The following is a 20,271-nucleotide window of genomic DNA, read 5'->3' as shown; positions in this document are numbered from 1 at the left end:
CCCCATTGTTGGCTTGCTTGTTCACCTTGATGGCCACCACCTTGTCATTTTTCTTCTTCTTTAACAAGTATTGTCCACCTTATTGGTGTAGATGTTGGTGAGCTTGCTTGTTTGCTTTTTCTCTTTCTTCTTTGCTCCTCCCCCATTCTTCACCTTGCACTCATAACACTTGTGACTTTCCTTATGGCATACATAGCAAACCACGGTTTGTCCTTCATTAAGCTTCTTCACTCCTTTAACGGTGTTATCTTGATAAAGCTAGGCTTGTTTTATCTTGCCTTTCTCTTGAGTCAAGTCCTTGGTGAGGCGAGCCACTTCTTGCTTGAGTTGCTCATTCTCCATTGCAACCTCTTGTATACATGTATCTACAACAACTTTCTCTACACAAACTTGGTTGCACAAAGGTGAGTCTAAACATAAATCATTGCAAGAAGTTGAGGCATCTTTTTTAGACATGTTAAAGATAGAACTTTTCTTTTTAGATGTCTTGGTGGAGGTTGTACCAACGGCTTCAAAATTAGTAACTTTATTAGTTGTCCCATCACAATGTTTGCACATGGTTTACATTTTAGCAAGCAAACTTTTATAAGCATCTTATGAGCTAGCTAACTTTTCCTTTAATTTTTTATTTTTCTTTACAAGTTGCTCATCATTGATTGTGCATGCATTTGTGTTTGCACTAGTCTCAAGTTGCTCAATTTTAGTAGATAACTTCATATTAAGATTGGTAAAAGTTTCATATTGTTCAAGCAAAGTAGCATAAGTTTGTTGTGAGCTATCTAGTTTTTCCTTTAATTTTTCAAGCTTCTTTTGTTGACTGGTGCAAACTTTAGCAAAGTTAAGATTTTCTTGCATAATTTTAGGCATTTTGTTATCTCGTGCCATAAGGCACACACGTGAGGTGCTTGATGATAAGTGCTTGTGCCCTCGCCTCTTATGGTGGTCTTCTTCTTCACTTGAAGAATCATCCCATGACCTTATTGATGTGAGGGCTTTGGTCTTGCACACCTTCTTCTTTGTCTTGGGTGTGGACTTGTTTGGACAAACTTCCACAAAGTGCCCCAACTCATCGCATCCATAGTATCAATTCTTTCTTTGCTCATTTCTTTAATTGGTGAAGATGAAATATTCAATTTGGATGAACACACCCTTGACATTGAGCCTTTGGATCATCTTCTCCACCTTGTTGATAAGTTTGATTGATTCTTCATCAAGGTCAGAGATGGAGGAGGAAGATTGATCATCATCACTTGAATCTTCATCATCGTCATCCTCATCTTCTTCTTTATCTTCACTTGAGGAGCTTAAGCTTGAGCTTGTCTCAACTTTTTTTTTCTCACTACATGCAAGAGCTTTGCCTTTGCTTGATAAAGAGGCTTCTTCTTGACCCATCTTGCGTGACATTTCAAATGCCACTATCTTATCAATGACTATGGCCGGGGTCATGGTGCTCAAGTCCTCCATGTTATGAAGGATGGTGATGATGCTTGCATATTTCTTTTATGGTAGTACGGAGATGATCTTCCTCACGATGTCTACATCACCTAGCTTTGTTAATCCTATAGAATTGAGCTCATTGATAATTAAATTCAAACAAGAATACATATCACGAACAAGCTCATCATCATTCATTTCAAAAGAATCATAACTTTGTTGAGCCAGGCAATGTTTTTGCTCGCGGACATTAGCTATGCCGTCATGGAGCTCTTGGAGTTTTAACCAAATTTCATATGCCGTATTTAATGTGAACACTTGGTTAAACACATCCATGCTAAAAGATTCAAACAAGCAATTTTTAGCTCTAGCATTGAAATGAATTTCTTTTTCTTCACTCTTTGTGGGTTTATCGGGATTCTTAATGGGTTTCATCCCGTCACGAGTGACTCTCCAAACACCTAAATCTACAGTCTCAAGGTGACAAGCCATTCTAGCTTTATAGTAGGGGAAGTTAGTGCCGTCAAAGTGTGGAGGCCTAGAGGTATCCATCACAATCACTCTAAATAGCGTCGGCTCAACGACGGTAAAACCAAAGATCCAAATTGAGCCAACTGGCTCTGATACCACTTGTAAGGGACCGTGACGCCTAAGAGGAGGGGGTGAATTAGGCAACTTAAAAATCTACTCTAAACTATGGCCTCTAATGTCACATATTCAAAACATATGTAAAAGATAAATTATCTAAATGTGCAACTACGGTTTTGCTAGGTGTGTTGCTATCTCTACCGCAAAAAGGAGTTATGCAACCTAGGTTCCAAACCTATCAACTAGCCTATCACTAAGGTAGGAAAGTAAAGCACAAACTAAGATTGCAACGTAAATATGGAAGCTAAAGAGTAAGGTAGAGATATGCAAACTCCCGTCGACGACTCCGGTATTTTTATCGAGGTATTGAGAAGCGCGCAACCTTCCCCCTAGTCCTCGTTAGAGCCCCTCACAAGGAATCCCTCGTCAGGGCCAAGCTCCTGGTTAGGTAACTCCGTGGATAGCTCCGGACCTTCCCCACGCGTAAGTGGGTCTCCGGTGTGCCTTTCGGCAAGCCTCTCCTGGACCGCTCCCCACCGTCTTCACTATCAAGCTTCCAGCCGAACCGCCACGGGCCTTGTTTCTTTCGGTACACCGTGGTGACCACACCACAAACGCAGTTGGTGTGATCTCGCAAGACTACAAGCCCCTCCGATGTACAACAATGGTGTGCACAAGCACCGAGTGATAAAAGTATGCAAAAGTATGCAAACCTCACTAGATGCTAGGCCTAAACCTAGAGCAAGCGCATAAGCGGTGGTCTAATCAACCTAAGCACTTCGCAAAGCACATACGCTAATCACCTAATGAATCACTAAGCACTATGCAAGTGAAGATCACTAAAATGGTGTATCAACATCCTTGGTATGTTTTCTCAGATCTACTAATCTCAAATGGCCGGTTGGGGGTTCTATTTATAAGCCCCATAGAGAAAGTAGCCGTTGAGGGCGAAACCTAGCTTTCTGCTACTGACCGAACGTTGTTGTCGTCCTGATCGGATGCGTCCGGTCGTCCCGACCGTTGGAGCGCGTGCGTTGATCGTACTCTGGGCCGAGTCCGGTCTCACTCGATCGGACGCGTCCGGTCGTGCTGGCGCCGCTCTGGAACCTCTCAGGACTCGATCGGACGCTACACTTCGTGCGTCCGGTCATCCAGTGCCGTTGCGTCCGGTCACTCTGAAAGCATTGTTGTGACGAAGAACAGTGTCATCTGTGCGTCCGGTCACTGCTTCGCTCAGCGTCCGATCGTTGCTGCTGACGCTTGCTGCTGCCGAGCAACTGATCGGATGCGTCCAATCCTTATAGGGCCACGTCCGGTCACCTCTGCCGAGCTCGTTTCTTTGCGATCTTGCGTCCGGCTTGATTCCCATCTTCGTGCTTTGACTTTTCTTGATATCTTGGGTCTTCTCTTGTGCTTCTAGGGTCTTGCTTATGGTATTGATCGTGGGATCATCATGTCGCATTCGTCCAAGTCACGTCTTGCACCTTATTGAACTACAAAATAATTACTTACAAATTCATTAGTCCAATTTGATTGTGTTGGTCATCAAACACCAAACTTCAAAGTAAATGGGCCTAGGGTCCATTTTCCTTACAGTGCCTAGGAAGGATACCTTTTGATATTTAGGATCAATGCTACAGAAAGACGAGGATATTGATGAAGATGTTAGCCATAGAATCAAAGCAGGGTGGATAAAGTGGCGCCAAACATCTGGTGTCCTATGTGACAAAAGGGTAACACAGAAGCTAAAAGACAAGTTTTATAGGACGGCGATTAGACCTGCTATGTTGTATGGTGCAGAATGTTGGCCTACGAAAAGACATGTTCAACAGATAAGTGTCGCGGAAATGCGTATGTTGCGTTGGATTTGCGGTCATACAAGAAGGGATCGAGTTCGGAACAATGATATGCGTGATAGATTAGGGGTAGCACCAATTAAAGAAAAGCTTGTCCAACACTGGTTGAGATGGTTTGGACATATCCAACGGAGACCTCCAGAGGCACCGGTGCATAGTGAAATCCTAAACCAAGATAGTAACGTGAAGAGAGACAGAGGAAGACCGAAGTTGACTTGGGTAGAGGTAATAAAAGTAGACTTGAAAGGATGAAATATACCCAAAGACTTAGCCTTAGATAGGAGTGCTTGGAAAACAGCTATTCACGTGCCTGAACCTTAATTGCTTCTGCTGGGTTTCAACTCTAGCCTACCCCAACTTGTTTGGGACTTAAAGGCTTGTTATTGTTGTTGTTGTGATTTAGATCCACTAGATCCAAATAAGCCTCAATCGGAAACCCTAAGGGGCCATTCCATATGCTTATGTTACTCTAAAGCATGAAACATGTAGGAGACATACGCTGTTTTAGGAATGAAACATATACGTTCTTTGGTAATGAAGTGAAGAGAAACAATTTGTAGAAAGCTCAACAAAATAATGATATGTCCATATAGAACATATGGAATATGAAAATTGAAGCATGTGTATCCTTAGCTTATGACAGTCATTTAAGTTTCAAATGATACCTGACACAAAGGCATTTGCAGCAGGTCACAGTACTGTATTTTCAGCTTTGGTTCTGAAGTGAACTTGGGCAACAGCTTCAGTTTGCTGCATCTGGCGATGCTGAAATATTTAAGATTGGGGAAGTGCTCACTCTTGACACCGAGCCATTCCTCCCAAGCTTCCATGTTCCTGAACTTTAGTGACTCCAGTGAAGGAAACACATTGCAGATTCTGCTCCTACTGTTAGAAGTGGTATCTCCAACATTGCCAAAGAACTCTGGACCAATTAGCTTCACGCTTGGCAGTGATTGTATCAAAATGTGTTTCAGTGATGGTAGGCAGCCAAGGGGCGGTACTTCTTTGCAATTATGACAGTCTTTCAGTTCAATAGAAGCTAATCTGTCCAAGGGCAGCCATCCTAACCATGACGAAGAAAACGATCCGTTATAACCCTTGATGCTGAGATCCTCCAGATTTGAATGTGGCTTGAGGCACTTTAAAACCTGATCTGCTGTAGCACTGATTCCAGGTTGCTGACTGTCTGACATGCAGCCCACTGCGTTTCCCTGCGGATCACAAAGGGACTGGTTAAAATTTGTAAGTTCGGACCATTCAAGTGTTAGCTTTTGAATCCCCAACTTGTTCCAAAGGTTGGCGGTGGAAGCTTGTGCAACATCCAGGTTGTTTAGACCTGTGATGTGAAGATGTCCTTCAAGGTTTACCAATTCGTTCAGGTCTGCTATGCTACATCCAGCAGGCTCATTCCCAATGACAAAAAAAGGTAGTCTCTGCAGCCTAATCAACTCTCCAATCCCCGAAGGCATCTTTATGTCTGAATATGGAATCTCTAGGCACCTTAAATTAAATAGGAGGTTGATGCCTTGAGGCAACTGAGTAAGGGAAGAACAATGGTTAAGCTTAATTATCTGCAAGTGGAAAAGCGCACAAATTGACTCAGGCAACATCTTAATTGCGGTGTTGTCCAGACCAAGGAACCTTAGGTGTATCAGCCTTCCAATGGATTTCGGTAACTCCATGATATTGGAGTTGCTCAAATCTAAAGCTCTTAAGCATTCAAAATCCGTGATCAGCTCGGAAGGAATCTTTGTTCTGAAGGCCATCTCCTCGTGGTTTTGTTCTGTTCTTGCAATGAACAGGAAGGTTCGCAGATCACGATGACCACAAAATGAGTTCAAGTTTATTTCTTGGACAGAATGAGACTCCTCATCAACAAAGGACAAATGCCGAGGGCTCTCATCTATTTTCATTGAATTAGGGAGCTGTATCATCCTACATTCATTGCCTGAAACAAACTGAGCAAGCTCCTGGTACAGGTCATGCATAACATACTTCTCTTCGCTGATAGCATGAGATGGGGAAGGGTGGAAGAAGCACCTTGATACCAAGTCATTGAAGTAGCCATTGGCGGTCGCTTCAAGGCTGCAGTATCCTTCAGCATCCACAAAACCCTGCACAGTCCACAGCTGGACTAGAAGATCTTTGTCGAAGGCGAAGCCCTTTGAAAACAATGAACAAAAGGCAAAGCTGCGCTTCAGCGGCATGGACAGGTGATCGTAGCTCACCTTCAGCACCGGCAGTACCAGGTTCTTCACATCATTATCAGCCCACAAGTCGTTATTCAGGACTTCATCCCAGTGCTTCCAGTTGGTTGAAGTGCTCAGGGCGCTACCGGCTGCCTCTGCCGCCAATGGCAAGCCCTGACATTTCTTCGCGATCTTCTCACCGATCTCTACAAGTTCTTGGTTGACGTTGGCATCGCTATTCGGCAGTGCCCGTCGCTGGCATACAAGCCAACAGTCTTCATCTGACAAGCATTTGAGATGATACACCTTGGTGCTCACCATCCTGGCAACCTTATTGCTTCTCGTCGTCACGGCAGCCGTGCTCCCTGGCGCGCAGCGGCTCGGGGCCGTCAGGCTGTTCCAGTGGCTGGGATTGTCATCCCACACGTCGTCGAGAATGATCAAGCACCTCTTCCCCGCAAGGTGCTCGACTATGAGCTCATGAAGCGTGCTCAGCTCGCTGCACTCCGGGCGTGTTCTAGTGACCGCCTCAACGATCTTGCGGGTGACGCTGACGACGTCAAACTCCTGGGAGACCCAAATCCAGTGTGACAGTTCGAAGCACGACCTCACGGCCTCCATGCCGCAGACATGCTGCATCAGAGCCGTCTTGCCAACGCCGGCCATCCCAACGATGGGCACGACGGCATAGCTCCTCCCGCCTTCCGGCTCCCCGCGAACCAGCGCGGCGACCCTGTCGATGTCGCGCTGCCGCCCGTGGAGGCGCTCGGTACGGGGAAGCGCGCTGCTTGGCACGAGCGGGCACGCCGCGGGCCGGGGCGCGCCGTCGCCGGGCCTCAACCGGAGCTTCTTCCTGTCCGACGCGATCTCTTCGTACCTCGCCCATATGCCGTCGATCTTGCGGCGGAGCCGCCTCGCGGGCGCGGGCGCCAACAGCAGCGCCACCTCCTGGCGCCGCTTCCCCGTCGTGGCGGCGTAGAGCAAGTCTTGCTTGAGCTCCTCCAGTTTAGCCGAGCGGCGGGACTCGTACTCCAGCTCCTCGACCACGTCCTCGCACTACGGGATACTGATTAATTACCGAGTGTGATAAACACTCGGCAAATATGGATAAACACTCGGTAAATTTTTTACCGAGTGCCACACTCGGTAAACATGACTCGGTAAACAACGACTCGGTAAAGTTAGTTTACCGAGTGTCAACTAACGGGGCACTCGGAGAATGAATTTTACCGAGTGCTACGCCGGCACTCGGTAAACAACTACGACGTGACGGTCGTCAGTCCCCAAGCTTGCCGTTAACGGCGTCGTTTACCGAGTGTTAGACATAGCACTCGGTAAACAGATAACCATTTTCATGATTAAAACAATTCCGCAAATATTTTTTTCCTAATATAGTTTACCGAGTGTTCCACTCAGTAAAAAATGGCACATATATCCGAGTGGGGTCGTGGCACTCGGTAAAAAATGGCACACTCGACAAAATTAACAGAATCAGAACCAATTTGGTTCTGTTCTCTGTTTTACCGAGTGTAACACTCGGTAAAAATCACCATTACCGAGTGTTACACTCGGTAAAACTTGTCCACAGTATTTTTTTTGTTTGTTTCAGTGCATATCCAGCCACAATTAACAACAATTATAACAGAATATCACAGTTACCAACAGATAGACAATATATATCACATATATGTCCACAAATGTCACATCCACTCATTATAACCAACATATAGCTACAACAAATGTCACAAGCACAATGCAAAGTCCACAAACACCATCAACATGTCCAAAGTCCACAAAGTTCAACCCACTTCTAAGTTCAACATACAAACAAGTGAAACATGGTCCTGTCACATGGTCGGAGCCCTACCGAGAAACGGAGACAAGTCCAAGTCTTGATCGTTGTTCGATCCAGCTGTAGAGGGTCCCTGGAATGAGGGAGCAAAAGAAAATAAACATATTTGTCAATTAATCATAAGGTAGTATGCCAAATTCAAATATTCCTTCGAAAGACCAGTTAACAGTGACATCAATATATAGGCATATAATAGATAACACATATCAAGTTAGTTGCTGTTTAGTTCTCCTCTATGTGCAAGATATCGTCACACATGGTCGAGTAGACTGAACATGAATTGGGCAAACACCTATGTACTCATGTAGAACCTAACATGATGCCTTTCAAGGTCTGAACAATATTACTAATAATCTAACTTATACATGTATGTATCCTACTCTCTTCTAGGTTCTAACATGATAGTGTTGACTGTAGCACAATCTGAACTGAAAAAGCCTTTCAAGATGAAGAGTGACTCACAGGAGTGCCGTCGCGCGGAGGTGGAGGCACCAACGGTATCATCGGCGGCGGCGGAGGCGGTGGAGGCTGGCCCATGCTCTGAGAAAAGCTGGCCATGTACTCGTACCAGGCCTTCTACGACTGCTGGAATGCCTCAAGCTGGGCCTGCACTCGCGCCCTCTCCTGTGCCAACTCGGCCTGGTGCGATAGCTGGAGGGCCTAAAACTGGCTCTGTGAGGCCTGCTGTGACTCCTGCAGGGCTTCAATCTGGGCCTACAATTATTTATCACATAGTTAGAATGCAAATAAAGAACGGGTAGAAAATGAATGGACAACGAATGCAACAGAACTAACCTGGAGTGCTACCACCTGGGGCTGTGAGCGTGGGCGTATGGCCGGGCTCGAACTCGTGCTCCGGGCTCTAATCTGGGCGAGTGTCTGAGTGTTGGCCGTGTCTATGGTGCTGTTGCCCATATAGTACCTCCCGTGTGGCTTACCTGGTCCCAACCTCATGACGATGTCACCCTCAAGGTCAGCGGTGCTCGGATGAAATTCTGGCCCATGGATCTCTCTCGCCATCGCCGTGTACTCGCTGAGGCGACTGTGCACGCTCAGGTTACTGTATGCCTCGGGCGGGTGAAGGGTCGAGATGGCGACTAGAGGGGGGGTGAATAGTCTTTTCTAAAACTTAATCGCGTCGGCTAACCGATACAAATGCGGAATTAAAACTATCGGTCTAGCCAAGACTATACCCCACTATATATGTTCACTAGCACCTTGCAAAGATAACAATTATGCAACAAAGGTGCCGGGCTAGCTAGAGCTCTCCTAAACAATTCTAGGAGCAAGGTTACACAAACCTATGCCACTAGTACTTTAAGCGACAAGGGAGCTCCTACACATGCTAGTAAGCAAAAGCACAAAGCTAACTAAGCTTACTAGCAATGCTCAATAACAAGGCAACCAATGCCTAATTAGAGAACGCAAATACTTAGTTACACAAACTAAGCAATGTGACTAACAAGGTTACTAAAACCAAATTAGCCACGCAAGGGAGCTACTTCTATGCTACACAAGCAAGAAGGTAATTAGCAAGCTACACAAGCTATCTAATTACTAAAGCAACAACACAAGCTTAATATGTATAAAAGTAATAGCAAGCTTGTGTAATGGGGATGCAAACCAACGGGAAGAACAAGGTTGACACGATGATTTTTCTCCCGAGGTTCACGTGTTTGCCAACACGCTAGTCCCCATTGTGTCGACCGCTCACTTGGTGGTTCACGCGCTGATTGGCATCACTCGCCAAACCCTCAATAGGGTGCCGCACAACCTACCCCTTGAGTGAGGGTAGCTCAATGACACGCTTTACTAGAGTTGCTCTTCGCGGCTCCCGCGGGGCGAGCACAATGCCCCTCACAAGCTCTTCTCCGGAGCTCCGCACAATCTTCTTGTGGGCTTCGACGGAGACCACCACCAAGCCGTCTAGGAGGTGGCAACCTCCAAGAGTAACAAGCACCACCGGCTTGCAACACGATCACCTAGTGCCACTCGATGCAACCTCACGATGCAATCGCACTAGAATCGCTCTCTCACACTATCGGATGAACACTATCATGTATGTGTGAGATGGAGGGCTCCCAAGCACTACTACACAAGCCACCAAGGCTCTAGTGTGCTCAGCTTCAGGCCCAAGGCCGGCCATGGCCTCTATTTATAACCCCATGGGCAAATAGAGCCGTTACCCCTTCACTGGGCAAAACTCGAGCCGACCGGACGCTCCGGTCCGATCGACCGGACGCTGGACCTCAGCGTCCGGTCACGCGATACTCGCCACGTGTCCCCTGCGTTCAACGGTCATCTTCCGATCCCAACGGTCATCTGCCGACCGGACGCAGCACTTCAACTGACCGGACGCTGGACCCTCAGCGTCCGGTCGTTTCCAGTAAGCTCCCGAGCATGATCGGACGCGTCCGGTCGAACGCGATCGGACGCAGCCAGCGTCCGGTCACTCTCCAGCTACTGCTACACTTCACATCAGCGCGACCGGACGCAGGCAGTCAGCGTCCGGTGCAATCAGATCCAGCGTCCGGTCAGTTGACCGACGCCAGCATCTTCGCGACCAACTCGTTTTCACTTCTAACTTCTTCACCCTTGCACCAATGTGCTAACCACCAAGAGTTTGCATCCGGCATAATAGAAAATAGGCATTCCATTTTCCCGAAAGCGCCGAATCCCACCTCGCAAGCTCGGCGGGAGGGAGAGAGGGACCCAACACCCATCTCAACCCTGCAAACACCACCTCCTTTGTAAATGTGCCAACACCACCAAGTGTACATCACCATGCGTATGTGTGTTAGCATTTTCACAATCATTTCCCAAAGGATGTTAGCCACTCAACTTGCCACGCCACTCGATCCTAGCGACAATGCAAAGTTAGATCACTCGAGTGGCACTAGATGACCGATATGCAAACAAGTTTGCCCCTCTTGATAGTACGGCCATCTATCCTAAACCCGGTCATAAACTTCTCTACACACCTATGACCGGTGAAATGAAATGCCCTAGGTTATACCTTTGCCTTGCGCATTCCATTCCATCTCCTTCAATGTCGATGCAACACATGCACCAACACGATCAACAATGATATGATCCACTTCATATCATCACATGATCATATTGGTTCATCGATCTTGACTCTACTTGCTCTTCACCGTTGCCATCGTCCATCGGCGCCAAGTCTTGCTCAAGCTTCACCGCCACGCGGTCCATCACTCCAAAGCCTTCGACTTGCCCTTCACGCTTGCAACCGGTCCATCAAGCCAAGTCTTGTCTTGATCTTCTCCACCTTGATCACATGACTCAATGTCATGTCTCATGTGCATTTAAGCTCCTTCATCATCACATGTGTGAGCTTTGCAACATCTCCAAGCCATTTTCACCTCCATGGCATATGTTGCTCACACACATGTACCTGTGGACTAATCACCTGTGTATCTCACATAAACACAATTAGTCCACCTAAGTTGTCACTCAATTACCAAAACCAAACAAGGACCTTTCAGCGGGCCCCTTTTTGGTAATTGATGACAACTCTACAAAGATATATAAATTAAGCTCTTTTGGATTCATGTTGCTTGCCCAAGCAATTTTACCATGTCAAAATGATTTTGGACAAGTACCATAAACCCGAAATGGTAGTATTAGCTCCCCCTACATATGTGCTAGAGTATTTAATTTGAAGCTTGCACATATGCATAGATTTAAATTGTGGGAGAGTAAATACTACAAAATGATGCTAAGGTGTATTAGAATAAACCTTTGAAGCGTGTACCAATCGGAGTTGCACCTTTGAGTTCATCCTTAGCACCATGGTTAGCTAGATATCACTTGGAAATAAAAGCACTAGATACCTTGTGAGATCAACATTAAAAGCAAGGTACTAGCATTACTTGAAAAGCATACCAAGTGTCTAGCTATCATCCTATGCATGCTAGTTATCAAATCATCATCCAAGTTCTACAACTAGCATACACCACACAAGCATGCATATTGAATTTAAAAGCTTATGCAATGCAAGCAAGCACATGATTATGCACATATCAAATGCAATCAATCAAAGTTCATGAGCTTGCTCCCCCTACTTGTGTGCTTCTCTTATCCAAGACTTGTGATCCATTCATTTCTCCAATGTTGCTCCCTCTTTGTCCATGTCCACCCTCTATTTCTTTTGTATCTCATCTCTTCCATTGTACATTCTCTCCCCCATTCAATCAAGCTTCATATCTTTGTACAATCTCTCCCCCTTTGTCATCAATTTCCATAAAAGGTGTGCTTCTTATTGATGCAAAGGTATGCATTTTGGGGTAGATGGTTGAGACTAAGAATTTTACATTTTTGATGGACATTACTTGAATATTGGAATGACACCACATGTAGATACCATTTAGAATTTACAACTTGTACTACTTGTATCTTATCAATCTATGTATGGGTCATCCATTTTATTTCACTTAAGCTCTTGTAGGTGAGGGATGCATTCTTTATTTGATGATCACTTAAAGTTGAGGATCACTTGTGGAACCATCGTCTACTATGTATAGATACCATTTGTAGAAAGTGAATACCATTTGAAAGAATCTTCTAGTATGGAACCACTTGTTTGATTTATCAATAAAGACCATTTCTTGAACATTTGCTATCTTCATGAGTACCACTTATAGGATATCACTTGTGAGTTGAAACATACAAACTAGATATCCATTTGCATTGTTGTCTTGTGCTTGTACTCTTATCACTATCATGAGCTTCTATGATTGACTTGAACTAAATTGTTTTGCCTAAGCTTCCAAGTCCGGTTTGAACCAATGACAAGCTTCTTCACACCTCTTTTAAGGGTTATCTTGTCAATGTTGTACTTGTCACTTATTAGCAATCCAAATTAAGTCAAGTACTTGAGTTCACTAGCTCATGAACAAATTCATATACTAACCACTTAGATCAAGTAATCATTCAAGCAATAGTGGTAGGCTATGAATTTAAAACATTTCATTTGTAATGCATGATCCTATGAAGCATGTACTATATGCACTAACCGCATACTAGTAAGGGATGAAATGATCATGCACATTTCAATGATACCTTTGCTATGTTGGAGTAGAGGATAGTCACATAGATTCCAATTCATTTCTCCAATAGCAATGTGAAGTCCAATTATAAGCTTGGTGAAGACCAATGGATACCAATTTGAATCTCATTCTTCACCCATATGACATGAATATCACTTATGAATTTAAAACATTTCATTTGTAATGCATGATCCTATGAAGCATGATCAAATGCACTTTCTTGTTGTGGTTGACTTGCTTTATATTTTGATCTTTTGCTTGCATGAGAGTGTCAATTTGAGAATACCACTTGAAATATCATGACTACCTCTCTTTTGGGTGTTGCTTGCTTTTCTTGATCAATCCTTTTGATTGCTTCAATTAAGCATCTCAAATGTTCCTCGGATCACCACTTCCATGTTAGCCTTCCAAGTACCACACTTGGTTTACCTACACATAGGCGGCAAGCCCCTACACTAGGGAGAAATGACCTCTCTCCAAGAACCATTCTTGATACTCACTTAAAATGATTTGATTGATTGATCCAAGTGATGGACTCATCTTGATGAGTAAACTTGATTCCTTCTTTAAGTCCTTTTCTTTCTTCTTGCTTAAGTTCTTTTCTTTCTATCAAATGATTTTCAATAGTCACTAGAACTTAAACTTCAACTTCATCTTGAGTTTGATCTTGATCTTCCAATTTGAGTACCACAAGTGTGCAAAGTACACTCCTCAATCAAATGGCCTTGTACTCATATCTTGTCATGCTTCTAGATCATTTCAAAACAAAACTTAGGTGCCTCAAACACTTGTAAAACATGTTTCCAACTTGAGGACCTTTCAATCAAAGTGACTCTAGATCAATCCAATACTTGTCACTTTTCTGGCAGATTTTGTACTCTCCAAAGAAGTAAGCATATTTCTCAAAGTACAAATCCAAATACCACGAAATTTGGTGGAGATGAGCTTCACTAAGTTATCTAGCAGGCATAAAAATTTTAGCTTCATTTGATCTCATATGAACTGCCAAATTTTAATTCTTCCACCACTGCTACATGCTGAAAACTGCTGCACTATAGCTGACAAGAACTACTCCAAAACCGAAGCATTTCTTATCCAATTTCCATGAAATTTGTACAGCATCTCATACCATAAGTCTAGAGCATGTATACCAATTTTCATGCCAATCCAATAAGATTTGATCACTCAACCATGGCTAAGATCACAGCTAGCTCGGATTCTCAATTATAGGACAGATTTCAACAATTGAGCTATACTCCATCAAATATGAATCAAACTTGATACTAACTTGTTTGAATACTTCCATAAGACATATATCCATTCAAACCACTTACTAAATGTCATCTTATGAACTTATCCAACACAAATCAATCCAAACTTGATTACTAAGCAATTATCCATTCAAACATCTCATAGCAAGCAACATTGCATATTTATCCAATTCAATCATCTCATATGCACCCAAATGAAATGATCAACAAGAGATATACCTTGGTTAGCTCATGATCATCCAACTAGCAAGCTTCAACTCAATTATTTGCAAGTCATCAAATATATCCAATGAATCACCAACAACTTGAAATTTACACTTGTATGTTGTAGCACATTTGGACTTCATTCAATTTGTCATGGCATTGGGATTGGATGTGCACTTAGCTTTATATCTTGATTCAACATATGATGATCATTATGAAGACAATTGAATCAAGCCTCCAATGCTAATGGTACCTACACACATTCATCCACCTTTTAATGGTACCCAAACAAGTTTGGGTCCTCTCAAGTTAGGAGCAACATACTTAGGCATAGCCTTAGTATGAGTAGCGGGATGTTTTACAATGGCAATCATAGAGGTACCATTTTCATCCTTTCTAAGCATATCATGATCATCAATTGAAATAGGCTTAGAAATTTTACCTAGGGGACATGAATGTGCCATGTGTCCCCTTTCCCGGCATGAGTAGCACTTTCTCTTTGCTTGAGCCTTCTCTTCTTTGCTCATGTGGTGCTTCTCATTGCCTTGCCTCTCATGGATTGCTTGAGCCTTCTTCTCAAGCTTGTTAGGACACTTAGAGGCAAAGTGTCCCATACTTCCACACTTGAAGCACTTGATGTGAGCATTGATTTTCTTGTCATCTTCAATCTTGCTCATCATCTTGGCATCTTGAGTTTGCATTGGATGCCTTGCCTTTCCACCCCTTCTTGTTTTCTTCTTCTTGATCATCAAATCATCACCATCATGTTGGTTGATCTTGATTTGCTCTTGGGGTATCTTCTCTTGCTCAACTTGTGGCTTTGGTTGAGGCTTCACTTGTTGCTTCACCAATTCCTTGGTTGGGCACATCGAGGTAAGATGACCCCAAGTGCCGCACTTGAAGCACTTGACATGCTTTAGCCTCTCTTCTTCTTTCTTCAACTTGAGCTTCTCGATGTTAGAGCAACCATTTGCAAAGTGTCCCGCTTCATGACACCGGTAGCACATGGTGTGAGAGAGCTTTCTTTGTTGTAGCTTCTTCATCTTTCTTTCTCTCTTCATTTCGCCCTTTGTCATCTTGTTCTTGAAGCCAAGGCCACACTTGTCACCATAGTTTCTTTGAGTTTTCAACATATGCTCAAAGGTGACTTGAGAGTTGTAGCACCTCTCTAACTTGTTGCTCAATTTCTTCACTTCATTTTTGAGCTCATTGTTCTCCTTCAAAATGTTAGTCATACAAGACATAGAAGTAGAACAAGCATCTATATGTGAAGAGCATGGCATATCTAATAAATCATCACAAGAGGTGGATACATGCTTCTTTTCTACATCACAAGGTTTAGCAACATTTTGCAATTGATCTTTTGACCCATGTGATGAGTTCTCATTATTTTTAAGTTTCTTTGTAAATATTTTAATGAGAGAAGCTTGTTTTTCTAATAATTCATCATGAGATGCAAGTAGTGTCTCATGATTCAATTTAAGCTCATCAAGTGAAGATTTATAAGCATTAAGTAATTTCTTATGTTCTTCACAAGAGTTCTTTAGAAATGAGTTTTCATTTTCTAATTTCATTGTTTTAGCTTTCTCATTTTCTAAAGACATGGTCATGCTAGCAAGTCTACTAACAAGGTCATCATATGACTCAACATGATCAACCACATTACCATTTGATACCTTGGTGTCACCTTGTGACATGAAGCAATGTGGTGATGTAGATGGAGAGCTTGTAGTAGCATTATCATCATGGCTTGAACATGAACCATCATTACCATCAAGTGTGCATGGGGTAGCATCTTCACTTGCAACACTTGTGGCATCATCATTAACCTTGTCAAGTGAACTTGTAGTGGATTGATCATCATCATTCTCACTTGACAATGAGGTGGAGCAATCTTCCACAATCACCAAATTGTGGTTATGCTCAACACACTCATGTGCCTCCTCCTTGGGCTCATCATCATCATCGGAGACCGTCCCATACTTCTCATTGAGATAACTCCAAATCTCATGGGCGGTCTTCATGTTCATGATCTTTCCAAATATGCAATCATGCAAAGATCTATACATGATGTTAGTAGCATGAATGTCGAGATCTAGGCATTTCTCTTGTGCTTGAGTTAGATTATCTTCATCTAACACATGAGAAAAGCCTACATCTACCATCCACCACATTTGAGGGCAAATAAACTTAAAATTGCATATCATCCAATTTTTCCATCGTGTAAAGTGTGTGCCATCAAAAATGTATGGACAATCAACATCTAGCCCATAAGCCGCCATCCTCTCGGGTCGGTGAAGACCACAAATGAGAGACCGGGCTCCGATACCAATTGAAGGGTCGAGATGGCGACTAGAGGGGGGGTGAATAGTCTTTTCTAAAACTTAATCGCGTCGGCTAACCGATACAAATGCGGAATTAAAACTATCGGTCTAGCCAAGACTATACCCCACTATATATGTTCACTAGCACCTTGCAAAGATAACAATTATGCAACAAAGGTGCCGGGCTAGCTAGAGCTCTCCTAAACAATTCTAGGAGCAAGGTTACACAAACCTATGCCACTAGTACTTTAAGCGACAAGAGAGCTCCTACACATGCTAGTAAGCAAAAGCACAAAGCTAACTAAGCTTACTAGCAATGCTCAATAACAAGGCAACCAATGCCTAATTAGAGAACGCAAATACTTAGTTACACAAACTAAGCAATGTGACTAACAAGGTTACTAAAACCAAATTAGCCACGCAAGGGAGCTACTTCTATGCTACACAAGCAAGAAGGTAATTAGCAAGCTACACAAGCTATCTAATTACTAAAGCAACAACACAAGCTTAATATGTATAAAAGTAATAGCAAGCTTGTGTAATGGGGATGCAAACCAACGGGAAGAACAAGGTTGACACGATGATTTTTCTCCCGAGGTTCACGTGTTTGCCAACACGCTAGTCCCCATTGTGTCGACCGCTCACTTGGTGGTTCACGCGCTGATTGGCATCACTCGCCAAACCCTCAATAGGGTGCCGCACAACCTACCCCTTGAGTGAGGGTAGCTCAATGACACGCTTTACTAGAGTTGCTCTTCGCGGCTCCCGCGGGGCGAGCACAATGCCCCTCACAAGCTCTTCTCCGGAGCTCCGCACAATCTTCTTGTGGGCTTCGACGGAGACCACCACCAAGCCGTCTAGGAGGTGGCAACCTCCAAGAGTAACAAGCACCACCGGCTTGCAACACGATCACCTAGTGCCACTCGATGCAACCTCACGATGCAATCGCACTAGAATCGCTCTCTCACACTATCGGATGAACACTATCATGTATGTGTGAGATGGAGGGCTCCCAAGCACTACTACACAAGCCACCAAGGCTCTAGTGTGCTCAGCTTCAGGCCCAAGGCCGGCCATGGCCTCTATTTATAACCCCATGGGCAAATAGAGCCGTTACCCCTTCACTGGGCAAAACTCGGGCCGACCGGACGCTCCGGTCCGATCGACCGGACGCTGGACCTCAGCGTCCGGTCACGCGATACTCGCCACATGTCCCCTGCGTTCAACGGTCATCTTCCGATCCCAACGGTCATCTGCCGACCGGACGCAGCACTTCAACTGACCGGACGCTGGACCCTCAGCGTCCGGTCGTTTCCAGTAAGCTCCCGAGCATGATCGGACGCGTCCGGTCGAACGCGATCGGACGCAGCCAGCGTCCGGTCACTCTCCAGCTACTGCTACACTTCACGTCAGCGCGACCGGACGCAGGCAGTCAGCGTCCGGTGCAATCAGATCCAGCGTCCGGTCAGTTGACCGACGCCAGCATCTTCGCGACCAACTCGTTTTCACTTCTAACTTCTTCACCCTTGCACCAATGTGCTAACCACCAAGAGTTTGCATCCGGCATAATAGAAAATAGGCATTCCATTTTCCCGAAAGCGCCGAATCCCACCTCGCAAGCTCGGCGGGAGGGAGAGAGGGACCCAACACCCATCTCAACCCTGCAAACACCACCTCCTTTGTAAATGTGCCAACACCACCAAGTGTACATCACCATGCGTATGTGTGTTAGCATTTTCACAATCATTTCCCAAAGGATGTTAGCCACTCAACTTGCCACGCCACTCGATCCTAGCGACAATGCAAAGTTAGATCACTCGAGTGGCACTAGATGACCGATATGCAAACAAGTTTGCCCCTCTTGATAGTACGGCCATCTATCCTAAACCCGGTCATAAACTTCTCTACACACCTATGACCGGTGAAATGAAATGCCCTAGGTTATACCTTTGCCTTGCGCATTCCATTCCATCTCCTTCAATGTCGATGCAACACATGCACCAACACGATCAACAATGATATGATCCACTTCATATCATCACATGATCATATTGGTTCATCGATCTTGACTCTACTTGCTCTTCACCGTTGCCATCGTCCATCGGCGCCAAGTCTTGATCAAGCTTCACCGCCACGCGGTCCATCACTCCAAAGCCTTCGACTTGCCCTTCACGCTTGCAACTGGTCCATCAAGCCAAGTCTTGTCTTGATCTTCTCCACCTTGATCACATGACTCAATGTCATGTCTCATGTGCATTTAAGCTCCTTCATCATCACATGTGTGAGCTTTGCAACATCTCCAAGCCATTTTCACCTCCATGGCATATGTTGCTCACACACATGTACCTGTGGACTAATCACCTGTGTATCTCACATAAACACAATTAGTCCACCTAAGTTGTCACTCAATTACCAAAACCAAACAAGGACCTTTCAGCGGGTCCTCCGGGTTGTAGACGAGGTCGGGGTCCTTTGCCTTGCCCTTGTGTGCCAAGGCATATGCCTTGAACGAGGCGCACTCCTGGCCGGGGTGGAACCGCGTCTACAGGAAGAAGCACAACAATAAGATATTATGCATTTAGAAGTTAGCGTAGCAACAACGAAATGAAATCCGCATACATATCTGGCTGCATATTCCTTGAGGGTAGTGGACCCTTGTTTGTGCGAGGAACCCTGCATCATCGCACGGCAACGTGAGCGTACGGCGTGATATTGCTCGTACTCCTCACTCAACCACGTGTCCACAATGGCCTCCCAGCAGTTGTCCATCCCCGCACACCAAGCAGGAGGCACCTGCACGTACACGAGCACATGACAAATCATAAATCAATTTTAGTGCAATTAATCACAGACGATGTAATCTCATGTTTACCGTCAAGTATTGCTCCTTAGTTAGGGGCAGGTGCACTGCCTGCGCTCTGGTGACTCTGTTTCCTCTGTGGGCATGGTAAATTCTTCTGCATAGGAGCTTTGTCTCGTGGAAGAGGTCCTGCACTCGGTGAACACAGACTCTGTTCACCACGTCATCCGCGTCCTCCCTACGTACTCCCTCCGCCAAGGTGTAGTAATCCTACAAGCAAATACAGTCAGTAATATACAATTAATGTGATGTTATTACCAGCATAGTGCGATGAACACGTACCCACAGCTCTTTCATCACCCGGTCGGCCTTGCTGTTATAACACTTGCCAGCTCGATCAGTCTGATCGCTGGCGGCGTGCCAGTGGGACCACTTCATGGCGGGCTGCACAACACCATCGATCCTCACCATCCCGGGGTAGTTTGCCCTGCACAGAAGACCCAGGATCCCGTTTACTCGGCGAGAGTGACTCCCTGGGATCACCATTTCCCAATCCCTGCACAAAGTTATTGAGATTGAATATTAGTTTCTGTTATAACTTAAAAACCTGTGAATTAGTGTTAACATGCAAAAATTACTTACTTAGTTCCGGATGGTCGAATCACTGGCCGTCTCTGTATGGGT

The 20,271-nt window shown here is 44.7% G+C and overlaps 1 protein-coding gene across 1 annotated transcript in view; it reads right to left on the bottom strand.

Moving 5' to 3' along the window:
- Window positions 1-16,160, bottom strand: part of LOC136543694 (putative disease resistance RPP13-like protein 1) — a 35,540-nt gene extending 19,380 nt beyond the window's left edge. Inside the window, exons 1-2 of the mRNA XM_066536075.1 lie at window positions 16,092-16,160; window positions 4,544-7,123 (exon numbers count right to left, since the gene is read on the bottom strand). Coding sequence (XP_066392172.1) covers window positions 4,544-7,123; window positions 16,092-16,160 — 2,649 coding nt within the window. The remainder of the gene's footprint in view (window positions 1-4,543; window positions 7,124-16,091) is intronic.
- Window positions 16,161-20,271: the final 4,111 nt, after the last annotated feature.

This window comes from Miscanthus floridulus, chromosome 3 (genome assembly GCF_019320115.1).
Source record: "Miscanthus floridulus cultivar M001 chromosome 3, ASM1932011v1, whole genome shotgun sequence".
Taxonomy (NCBI): domain Eukaryota; kingdom Viridiplantae; phylum Streptophyta; class Magnoliopsida; order Poales; family Poaceae; genus Miscanthus; species Miscanthus floridulus.
Note: the sequence above shows the minus strand (reverse complement) of the source record. Positions and strands in the feature narration are given on the sequence as shown.